Source organism: Anomaloglossus baeobatrachus, chromosome 3, assembly GCF_048569485.1.
Source record: "Anomaloglossus baeobatrachus isolate aAnoBae1 chromosome 3, aAnoBae1.hap1, whole genome shotgun sequence".
Classification (NCBI taxonomy): Eukaryota; Metazoa; Chordata; class Amphibia; order Anura; family Aromobatidae; genus Anomaloglossus; species Anomaloglossus baeobatrachus.
This window is the reverse complement of record NC_134355.1, coordinates 454,485,653-454,498,342: the sequence shown is the minus strand read 5'-3', so window position 1 is coordinate 454,498,342 and position 12,690 is coordinate 454,485,653. Positions and strand designations below refer to the sequence as shown.

The 12,690-nt window shown below is 42.7% G+C and overlaps 1 protein-coding gene across 1 annotated transcript in view; it reads left to right on the top strand.

Annotated features, from left to right (window-relative positions):
* LOC142297271 (putative cation-transporting ATPase 13A5) overlaps positions 1-12,690 on the top strand; it is a gene marked incomplete at its 5' end in the record, with an annotated part of 197,502 nt that overhangs the window by 68,481 nt on the left and 116,331 nt on the right. The window contains 4 exons of the mRNA XM_075341526.1: positions 1,123-1,257; positions 1,346-1,418; positions 5,120-5,251; positions 6,807-6,977. Of these exons, the coding sequence (XP_075197641.1) occupies positions 1,123-1,257; positions 1,346-1,418; positions 5,120-5,251; positions 6,807-6,977 (511 nt within the window). The remainder of the gene's footprint in view (positions 1-1,122; positions 1,258-1,345; positions 1,419-5,119; positions 5,252-6,806; positions 6,978-12,690) is intronic.

The window sequence follows — 12,690 nt, the reverse complement described above, 5'->3', positions numbered from 1 at the left end:
CCTGCGGTCACAGATGGAGGACCGTGTGAACTTCCAGCTGTGACCGCAACTTACTTGAGTAATGTCACCGCTGATCGTGCGATGTGTGTTTTTTAGAAAATGTATGGTTTTTTTAAAAAAATGGTTAGGTCTGCCGGTTCCATTTATCTGCGAGTCTCCCCATAACTATTTGTAAACTGAAGACCGCATGCTGCAAAGGTTAACACAGAGAGTTGAGGGATGCCTGTCTTGTCAACGTCCAATCTGTTGTTTATTTGATATGTTTGTTTAAGCAGCAAGACACAAGCACTACTTATCATTGCTCGGACTACAACGTTTGGCGCCCGCCACTCTGGCATGCCTCTTACTCTGACTCCTCACTGTCAATGTACAGTTTCGATAGACTGCCTGGTGTGGGTCGGACAGATCTATCAGCTCTGCATGGCTAAATCTAAAAATTCTGATTGTGTCAGAACAGCTGCACCCAGTAATCTAAGTGATAAATTGTTGGATTCAGGATCTCTTTGCCTACATCATGCTGTTCTCAGATGAAGTATCAAAAACTTGCTGACAGAGTCCCTTTAATATACACCTCAATTATAGTTGCCCAAAAGCAATCTTTTTTTAACAACCCCAAATCCCAAAAAATGTATGGTTTGTAAAATGTAAAGAAAATGAGAATGCAATGATTTGGATATCTCTTATAACCCTATTTTATTCACAAAAGAACATAAAACACAGATGAAAAGTTGAAAGTTAGATACTTTTACATTTAATTAAAAAAAATATTTAGAAATTGATGGCAGCAGCACATTTAAGAAATCTTAGGGACAAGGTTAACAACAGCGTTAAACAGGAAGTGGTTCTAATGAAAAAAAACAGATGACGGGTCAATTTTCAACTGAGTCACATGATTGTGCATAAAAAGAGCACAAGCAATGTTGAGTGATATATGTACATATTAGAGGCCTTTAGGTTGCACAACTTAATAGATCATTTCCCAATTGTCCTCAAGTTTTCTTTGTTTTGTTTGTTTTTTTTGTGCAGTGTAGACTGGGGTTATAGGAGGACAAGAGGAAATGATTCTGTTACAATTGTTAAAGCTGTGAATATGGGAAGTAATTATTTTTCTTTACTTTACAGGTTTTTAATCCATTTTATCTGTTTCAAGCCTATTCATTAAGTATATGGATAGCTACAGGATACTACGAATATAGCTTAGCGATTTTATTTATGACAATCTTGTCTATTTCTGCAACGGTATATAATTTAAGAAAGGTATGTGTGCAAGTGTTTATAGAGAACAAATATTCAATTTTCCTTAACAAAAAAAAATACACATTATTTTTTTATTTTTCCATTTTAGCAATCAGTCAAACTGCACAGAATGTCAGCATCCTACAACAGTATTTTGGTTTCAGTGCTTCATAAAAATGGAGGTAACAGTTGCCAAAAAGATTACTTTACTGTAAAATGTATCTATGTAGTAGTATGAATGTCAGTATTGTTCTCTCTTGTATTTCATTTATCATTTTACAAATGTACATTAAAGCATATATGAAAAAGTATAAATATGTGAAAAAGACTACCTTCTGGTACAAAATGCAGAATGACAAATATTTTATATGTTAATTAAGCTGTCCTGCTTTAAATGAAATGTTTAGGTGAGTCATTTAAAGAAAGGGGAAAAGTGCTGCCATTATTGTGATCTTACTACAGTAAAATTATAAATTTCACAAAACAGTTTAACAACCCTGCAAAAATATCCAATTAATCATGAATACAAGGTTAGGTACACGTGACAACTGAGTGTGTATTCATTCTTTTTGGTATTCCTTCAGAGCTGTTTCAGGCAGGTTCCTGGTGGTCTGCCTGAAAAAGGTATGGTGTGCACATACCCCAATAGTGCCTGCAATCGTTTCCCCTGATTAAATGCCATACATGTGATGTAATAGCTAAAAGGCATTATAGAAAAGCCCATGAAGCTTCAAAAGGCACCATGTGAGCTCACTCTCTGGCTTATGTAATGATTAGCAATTTGTGAAATGGCTCAGGGGGTGGGCCAGGTGGTTGTGATACAGGTAAATCACATTGAAAATTATTTGAATTAGCCGCAACCTGAAAATTTCAGGAATTACAACTCAAAGTGGATTCACAATGGCTCAATTTGGTTATATTTACAGTATATATGACATAAAACAAGCTGCATTATGAGTGGGAACTGGGACTGGGCGGGCCCAGACTGTAAAAGTCCGGATCTGCGCGGTTTCAAAGATGCTCGGGTGACGGACCAGGGCCTGGGATTTTGGGTGTTTGATTCGGATTCAGCACTCAAGAAATAAAAAAAAATAAAGGAAAAATAAAGAAAACAAGAATGAAGCGAGCGCTTCATACTTACCAAGGCTCTGTGTCATGGCGGCACACTGCTTTCTGGTCACACATTCACTTACTGTGCCACGATTGCATACACACGGCTTTCCCTGCTTTCCCTGCCCACCGGCCATCTTGTCATCTGTGATTGGTTGCAGTCAGATGCGCCCCCAACCTGTGTAACAGCCTGTGTATCACCTGCAGTCACTGACAGACGCTGTATGTGCATCAGTACTGAGGTACAAAAATAAATAAATAAAATAATTGGAGCAGAGTCCCCTGGTATTCTGATACTCAGCACAGATAAAGCCCATAGCTATAGCCCCAGCCCTGCACTTATCTCGGCTGTGTATCAAAAGAAGAGGAATCACATGCAGCTTTTTTTTTTCTTCTTTAATTTAAATAAATAATTAATTTAAAAAACTCACGTGCAATCCCCCCAAATTTTCATACCCAGCCATGATGAAGCCAGCTGGGGGCTGGTATTCTCAGGCTGGGGAGACCCAGCCTAAAAATATCAGCCTTCAGCTGCCTGAAATTGTCGCATTCATTAGATGTCCAAAGTAATCGACACTAGATCCCACGGCAATCCAGCTCTGCTACATCTGAGTCTCACAGCTAGCGCCATAAAACATGAATGCCCGCTGTCAGTGCAGACAGACAATGACTGAGCCGCAATGAGCGATGACGTCACTCACGTTATTTGCGGTCACAGCTGGAGTTTCCCAAGGTCCTCCACCTGTAGCAGCAGGTAACCTGACCTCAGGTGACCTCAGTGAAGTCAGTGACCTCACCTTAGGTGAGACCTGCATCTCCTGGCAGAAAACTGCAGGATTTTTTTTGCCAAGAGATATAGATTTGGTGCTGAAAATTTTACACCATATTCCTGCACCCAATCTACACCTCCTAACAAAAACGTTTTTTTTGACGCATTTTTGTTCCCATGGTTTTTGACGTGTTGTTTTGCCGCAGGTTTTTGCCATGATTTATGCTGCGGTATTCTGCCAGGAGGTACACACTTGGTGCTGAAGTTGTCTGCACCAGATTTCAGCACCAAATTTGTACCTCTTCTCAGAAAAAACTTTTTTTTGCATTTTTGGGCCAAGGGATGCAAACTTGTAGGTGTAGGTGGGTGCAGAAATATGGTGTAAAAAACTAATCACCAAATTTACATATCTTAGCAAAAAAACTGCAGTATTCTGCCAGGATATGCAGGTCTGTGAACTTAGTGACCTCCACCTGAGGTCAGGTTACCTGCGATCCCAGGTGAAGGACCGTGTGAACCTCCTGCTGTAACCACAAATGACCTGAGTGACGTCACCGCTCATTGTGCAGCTCATTCATTCTCTGCACTCACAGCAGGCGGTCATGTTCTAAGGCTGCTTGCTGTGACTTGGATGTAGCAGAGCTGAATAGCCATGGAATCTTGTGTGGATTACTTTGGACCTGCAGGGTTGTTTGAGGGTTAATAAAGTGGTGAAAGAGGGTGGGTTTTTGAATTTAATTCAAAATAAAAGATTTTTTCAGATTTTTTCTGTGTTTGTGTTTATTTACTCTCACTTACAGATTAGTCATGGGTGTCATAGATGCTGCCATTACTAATCTAGGGTTTAGTAGAAGCTGTGGGCTGCTCTTAACCCCTCATTACACTGGTAAAGCGTCTGGGCTTGTCCCATCTAATGGATGCGACAATTCTGAGAGGCTGATATTTTTAGGCTGAGTCTCCCCAGCCCGACAATACCAGCCCCCAGCTGGCTTTATCTTGGCTGGGTGTCAAAATTGGGAGGGGGACCGCACATGGTTTTTTTAAAATTATATATTTATTTATGTGGGGGGCTGTAGCGATGGGCTTTATCTGTTCTGGGTATCATAATAACAGGGAAGACCCTGCACCAATTGTTTTAATTATTTATTTTTATACCTCGGTACTGAGGGTAGATGCTAGAGTGTATGGACTCCTTCCAGGAAGATGTCATTTCAACACGCGCCCCTATCACATGATAGGGTTGTGTTCAAAATGCTGTTTGTTTCCAGCCCAAATAAATATTCTTTTTCTAACTCCACATGGGTATGGAGCGGTTTATAAAAGAAGCGGATGTCTGGGGGTGAGACCCCCCAGACAGGGAGTGCAGGGGTGTGAAGCCCCTCCTTGCATGATTATGGTAGACAAAAGGAAACATCACCACGACCACTAATCTGGAATGAGCCCATACATTTTAGGCTCATGGTAGATGCTAGAATGTACAGGCTCCTTAAGTTACGCTGCTTTCCCCACCCACTGGCTGTCCTGACACCTATGATTTGATGCAGTCAGCTGACACGCTGACACTCAGAGTGGGGGCGTGTCTGACTGTGCGTCTGATGGTAATCTGTGGCCCAGGAAGTGAATGCGAGGCCTGGGAGCAGGGTACAGCCATGCCGGAGCCTTGATAAGTCCATTGTGCGTGCTCTCATTCCTCTATCCTTTCTACCACCATTTTTAATCTTCGGATTTTGATCCTCATAGATTTATATGGGGGCAGATTCCGGACCAGATCCGGATTTGTTTTAAAAGAGAGCAGGAACCCACCAGTCCCAGTTTTTTGCGAGTCCACCCAGCTCTAGTGGGGACCACTGTGTGGTATGAAAACTGAGGTATGGTTATATTATTCTCTTACACACAAAATTAAAAAAAAAACATGGAAACCCCCGTTAAGTATTATTTGGCTTCTATTTTCCTATAAATTTTTTTTTTTATGTAATAATTATTTTGGGGATTTATTTTTAACAGAATTTACAGAAGTACAATCTCAGTCCTTGGTTCCAGGTGATGTTATTGTTTTGGGAGGAGACAAGCTTTTCTTACCTTGCGACGCCATTTTAATCAGTGGAGGGTGTACGGTAAATGAAGCAATGTTAACTGGTAGGAATATTTCATTATTTGAAATACTTTTTATTTTTTCTTTATTATTGAGATTGTATATAGTAATTTCTTTAAGATTTTGCAGGTGTATCTTCTCGATAGTGATGATGTTTGGACTTTGAGATGCCTTTGTGCAATTTACAGTTTACATTATTAGGGGGTTGTTATGGGGCACCATCACATATGTGACGCCCTGGCAAAACCAGGTAGTCACAGTTAGGCCCCTGCATAACACCTTCCCTCATTACGAAACACACAGACAACCTAGAAACCCTAGTCACCCCCCTTAGGGAAAGATAGACACACCAGTGGGCGTGACCAGGCAGTTGGGACACACCCACCCAGGGGTCTAGACAGCCCATGGTGGGAAAACAAGTGAGATAAGCTTGAGACTTCAGGTTGGAGAAGAGTGTGGGCTGGAGCTCAGTGTGTCTCCAGCAGGAGAAGTCCAGATTGAACGGTACCAGGGTAGGAGCCCTGGTGCCACCGGCTAGGAGGCAGACGGTGGTCTCCTTCAGTAGGAGATGGGAAGACGGCTCGGTGGAACCGAGGTGGACCAGGACAGGGTTGTAGCCCGCCGGTACCGACACGGGGAACCGACCCGGAAACCGTAGCACAAAGGGGGCTACTCGGACCCTGAAGCCAGGACCAGAACCAACTGGAGCTGGTTAATTAACCGATTGAGGCCAGGATTAGAGGTCCTGTCCCACCCAAAGTCCCTCATAGAAGACAACAGCCCTCCGATTATGGATAAGAGGTCACCGCCATGGCCCATAGATCCCACGAGCCAGCATCTGCGGGCACGGCTCCTTAGGCCACATCCAGCTGGGAGCAGACTCCTGAGTTTCACACTAGGAAAGTCCACCTTACATACAGCAGTGCAGGAAAAGGATAGAGACCACCAGCCAGGTGGGGGACCAGAACGCAAACGGCCGCGACACCGGCCACCATCACCTTGGTTTACCAGAGACTTGTGTGTTTTACTAATTGTGAGTACACCAGCACCCCCTGCAGTCGCCATCCCTTGCACGCACCAACCGGGTCCCAGGACCACCATCCTTGTCCACGGAGGGGTTAACAACTTGCTGCACAACATCTCCCCCGGGTGCCCCGTAACAGCAGCGGTGGTGTCTCACCTGACCACACACCGTGTGTGGCATCACGAACTTAATACGGCCCAGCCCGTACATATACGTCCCCCCATTTATTCGGCGTGTCCGCGACCCCCGGGTCCAGAGACCCTCGAGCCACCACCCCTGAAGGCCCGGATCCGAGCAGCGCCGGCTGCTGGCACGGGGGCGGCACACATATGCTGATCTTTTCTTTTACTTCAATAGACGAAATGGCATAACAGAAAAAAAACTCGTACTCCATTTGGTAGTAACACCATTTAGCTACATTTACATGTGGTTCGATGCCGTTTGTTGAAATTGCATTGATTTTCTTTTATTTACTTAACATTTGTCTCTAATCTGCAATTATTTATTACAGTTGGATCTTCATACCGAAAGCAGAAAAGTTAACCTAAAAATTTACCTTTTTATTCAATTTCAAGGGGAGAGTATCCCTGTGACAAAGACACCACTCCCAAATATTAACAACTCCATTCCTTGGATGGCGCACAGTGGTGATGACTACAAAAAGCATGTTCTTTTTTGTGGAACTGAGGTCATCCAGACTAAAAGAAACAGTAAGGACCTTGTAAAAGCTGTCGTCCTACAAACTGGTGGGTGTTTTGGTCTTTAGATACTTCTTTAAGGGTTGTCTATTTTTAGCAATCTATGTGAAAGAGTGATTCAACGATGTGGGAATCCAGCAATCATCTGTAATATATGAAGGAATTTGGCAGAACATGTTCAATTCATCTGCAATGCTGTCACAAGGAACATAGAAGGAATAACTCAGGGAAGAATTATAGTTACCTTGAAATCATTGAGCAAACCATATAATTTATTGATAAACTGAGTCTTCTTGAGTGAGTAATGTCTATGGAGTTTCTTTTTGACCTGCATAATGTATAAAAATTCTCAATGACAGGAAAAAGGCACTCTTTATTAAAGGGGTTCTCTGGTCTAAAATCATGTGTGCAGTCACTATATTACTATTGAGCAAGGCCGCGCCTACTAGTAGGATGCACCCATTCTATACTCTTGTATTGAGTGAAGCAGTGCCCACTAGTCAGGTTCTGGCCGAGAACCTGCATATTACACAACTGCGATCATGTGACTGCCATTCCTGGCTGAGAAAGCGGCAAATTCTCGCAGCCAACCTTGTGTGCGCTGGGAAGATTCTTAAGTCTGTACTCACATAAAGTGACTACAGACCAGACAACCCCTTTAACTCATTCTCTAATACAATGTTTGAAAATGTCTTTTCCATACCAAATAACTTCTTCAAACAACAGCATTTTTAAAATATATGAGAATGATGTTATTAACAATAATAATAATAATAAGTAATGATTTAGAAAGTACAGTATATCCAGTTTTTTAATATTTGGTTCTTAGAGGCAGAGATTCTCTGGAGACATCCTCAGGCAATGTAGAAGCACCTTAACACCATTGGTTTGGATACTCCAATATAAAAATGTTGCGGATTGTTGGAATTTTATTGTTTGCGTGGATTTCCTCCCAGCACTGCAGTTTCCTCCCACACAGAAAAGACATAATGATATCAAATTTAGTTTCTGAGCCCTAATTGGGACAGTTATGAAATGATATGATAATGTTTATATAGCACTGTAGAATATGTTGGCGCTATAGAAGCAACAATATTAAATAGAGATGAGTAACTTTTAGTTAAATTCCCTCAAATTTGCAAGGCCTATCGAATTCAAATACTGCAATTCAATTTGCGAAAATTGTAAGAAAAAAAAAATAAAAAATATGCCTGACCACATTTCACATACTGCTCTAGATAAATATTGTCATGAGTGGATGCTTCCCAATAATGCTTTGCAGCTATGACTTCACATGATCATTGACAGCCAATCAAAGTGTACTTGAACTATCATAGGGAGTCAGAAAAATGAGGGCAAGTAAAGATGTATAATTTCTATGATTTTACAGTCTAAAGGCCCCGTTACATGCAACGTCATCGCTAACAAGATGTCGCTGGGGTCACGGAATTCGTGACGCACATCCAGCCTCGTTAGCGATGTCGTTGCGTGTGACACTTACGAGCAACCGCTAACGATCCCAAATACTCACCAAATTGTTGATTGTTGACACGTCGTTCATTTTCAAAATATTGTTGCTCGTTTGGTATGCAGGTTGTCCGTCGTTCCTGAGGCAACACACATCGCTACCTGTGACACCCCGGGAACGACGAACAACAGCGTTCCTGCGTCCTCCGGCAACAAGGTGGGAGTGGTGTTCATGCGACTGCTCTCCGCCCCTCCGCTTCAATTAGTGGCCTGCTGTATGACGTCGCTGTGATGGCGCACGAACCGCCTCCTTAAAAAAGCGGTTGTTCGCCGGCCACAGCGATGTCGTTAGGAAGGTAAGTTCGTCTGACGCGTACCAGCGATATTGTTCGCCACGGGTAGCGATTTGCCTGTGACGCACAAACGACGGGGGCGGGTGCTATCGCTAGTGACATTGCTAGCAATGTCGCTGCGAGTAAAGCAGCTTTAAGGCCTCCTTCATACATCCGTGTCTCTGGTACATGTGACGACCTGTTTTCACATGTACCAGAGACACAGCCATATGTAGACCCATTAAAATTAATAGCTTTGCGCACACGTGGGTGTTTTGCCATGGACCGTGTGTCCGGGTGGAGCATACATGTGTTTGTGTACTCCACACATAGACATGTCCTTTTTTTCTCCGGCAGCACGGGTGACACACGAACCACATGGATGTGATCCATGTGACATGTACCGGGGAAAACACATGTGCCTGTAAAATAAAATTAATTTCTATACTCACCTTTTCCAGCACTGCTGTTTCTGCCGCTGCTGTTACTTGCTTCCAACCCCCATTCATTATGCTCATTGCAAATGCACAGCACAGAGGATCGGAAGCAGCAGCAGAGGGGAGTGGGCAGGGTTGGAGACCGTAGATCGGCACTATGGACAGCAACGCCAGGGACAGGTGAGCAGAACGTGCTTGCTCTCCGTGTGTTATCACAGATAGAAAGAAAAGACGGTTCTGCACCACCAGAACCAGCCTGACAATAGTCCTACCAGGACAATAGTCCTACCAGGGTGCAGGTCCTACCAGGACGACAGTCGTTTCGCGTATAATCACACTTCCACCGGTCCAAAGCAGTGACTACAGACCGACCCTCTTAAAAGGAACACCCGGTCTTCATCTCCACCATTAAAAACATCACAAGTGCATATAATTAAAAAGGAACAAAGAACTCCTGGCATACATTCAATATTGAAGTTCCATTTTACAACTTTCACAAGGAAGAGTCAAAAGAGGACTCAAATTCAAACATGGTTACAAAAACGGTTACAAAAACACTGATAAATCGTTGTGGTCAATCAAACCTAAATTGCCCTGTGCTTTGAACTTTATAATAAGCTTTGCTTCAGCTTGTAACAGTATCTTATGTAGATCGCCACCCTGCGGTGGTAGATTAACTCGTTCAAGTCCAGCAAACCTCAAAAGATCTGGGTTAACATTATGACTTTCCTGCATGTGTTCAATTAATCTGGGAGAACCTTTATTTGACAAAATAGAATTATAGTGTTCCTTAAAACGAACATATATATATATATATATATATATATATATATATACAGTTAGGTCCAGAAATATTTGGACAGTGACACAAGTTTTGTTATTTTAGCTGTTTACAAAAACATGTTCAGAAATACAATTATATATATAATATGGGCTGAAAGTGCACACTCCCAGCTGCAATATGAGAGTTTTCACATCCAAATCGGAGAAAGGGTTTAGGAGTCATAGCTCTGTAATGCATAGCCTCCTCTTTTTCAAGGGACCAAAAGTAATTGGACAAGGGACTCTAAGGGCTGCAATTAACTCTGAAGGCGTCTCCCTCGTTAACCTGTAATCAATGAAGTAGTTAAAAGGTCTGGGGTTGATTACAGGTGTGTGGTTTTGCATTTGGAAGCTGTTGCTGTGACCAGACAACATGCGGTCTAAGGAACTCTCAATTGAGGTGAAGCAGAACATCCTGAGGCTGAAAAAAAAAGAAAAAATCCATCAGAGAGATAGCAGACATGCTTGGAGTAGCAAAATCAACAGTCGGGTACATTCTGAGAAAAAAGGAATTGACTGGTGAGCTTGGGAACTCAAAAAGGCCAGGGCGTCCACGGATCACAACAGTGGTGGATGATCGCCGCATACTTTCTTTGGTGAAGAAGAACCCATTCACAACATCAACTGAAGTCCAGAACACTCTCAGTGAAGTAGCTGTATCTGTCTCTAAGTCAACAGTAAAGAGAAGACTCCATGAAAGTAAATACGAAGGGTTCAAATCTAGATGCAAACCATTCATCAATTCCAAAAATAGACAGGCCAGAGTTAAATTTGCTGAAAAACACCTCATGAAGCCAGCTCAGTTCTGGAAAAGTATTCTATGGACAGATGAGACCAAGATCAACCTGTACCAGAATGATGGGAAGAAAAAAGTTTGGAGAAGAAAGGGAACGGCACATGATCCAAGGCACACCACATCCTCTGTAAAACATGGTGGAGGCAACGTGATGGCATGGGCATGCATGGCTTTCAATGGCACTGGGTCACTTGTGTTTATTGATGACATAACAGCAGACAAGAGTAGCCGGCTGAATTCTGAAGTGTACCGAGATATACTTTCAGCCCAGATTCAGCCAAATGCCGCAAAGTTGATCGGACGGCGCTTCATAGTACAGATGGACAATGACCCCAAGCATACAGCCAAAGCTACCCAGGAGTTCATGAGTGCAAAAAAGTGGAACATTCTGCAATGGCCAAGTCAATCACCAGATCTTAACCCAATTGAGCATGCATTTCACTTGCTCAAATCCAGACTTAAGACGGAAAGATCCACAGACAAGCAAGACCTGAAGGCTGCAGCTGTAAAGGCCTGGCAAAGCATTAAGAAGGAGGAAACCCAGCGTTTGGTGATGTCCATGGGTTCCAGACTTAAGGCAGTGATTGCCTCCAAAGGATTCGCAACAAAATATTGAAACTAAAAATTTTTTTTTGGGTTTGGTTTATTTGTCCAATTACTTTTGACCTCCTAAAATGTGGAGTGTTTGTAAAGAAATGTGTACAATTCCTACAATTTCTATCAGATATTTTTGTTCAAACCTTCAAATTAAACGATACAATCTGCACTTGAATTCTGTTGTAGAGGTTTCATTTCAAATCCAATGTGGTGGCATGCAGAGCCCAACTCGCGAAAATTGTGTCACTGTCCAAATATTTCTGGACCTAACTGTATATATATATATATATATATATATATATATATATATCATATTTTGTTAGCATCCCAGATTCCACCTGCCTGTCCAAAAACAATTTTAATTGTCGTTTGAGCAAGAAGGTGGGATTTGCGGACAATGGTGTATAAGTTCCAAAATCATTTAATTCCCTTTTTGCCTCTTGGATGTAATAATCTCGGGTTAGGAGGACTGCGTTTCTGCCTTTGTCGGCTTGGCGGAAAAACACGTCCTCCCACCCGCGCATCACACGTATAGCAGCAAGTTCTTTATCGTTCAAATTTTTCGAAGGTGTTGGATAAACTAAAGCCTGCCCCACATGTTTCAAGGCTTTTAGACATCTAATAAATGGGTGAATTGCCTGCCATTCATGGTAATGTCATAACCAGGTTGGCTACTGGCATTGCATTACTGTCATTGGCTAGCCGCATCGCTTCATCAGGTCCTACATGACACCAGAGGCGTGAAGCTTGACACACGGTCCTCTGGGAGCAGTTTAGGGAGTGTTGCTCTAGGAGGGAGAGCTTAGATTATAGAAGGCATTTAGGCACTTTTTAATTGCTATTGCAGTACATAATATATTGTACTCTTGCATCAGGACATATAATATTCAGCTCCTCCATTCCCTGCTGCATGCTCGCCACCTGTGTGTGACTCGGTTGCCTGCAGCAGTGTGATGAAGTTGCAACATGATTACCTCATCATGCTTCTGGACGCTGGGCCGCGGAATGATGCTCACTGCTCTGCCCCACTCCCCCTGGCACTACTGTTGGGAATGTCATCAGAGTGGGTGCTGGTGTGGTCAGGAATAGTATTGAAACTCTGGTGGCCAGGAATAGTATTGAAACTCAGTCTGAATCTGTGACTCAAACAGGTGTTGGAATGAATTAGGAATCCAGAAAGTCCTATTGCAGACCAGCCTGGTTTATATAGGTGAGCAGTTTCTGCGTGGCTGCTGCCGGTGATAAAATTTTGCTTCTGTCTCTGAAGATTGCTTGGAGTTTGTCCTTCAGTTTCCTCCATTTATCCTGCA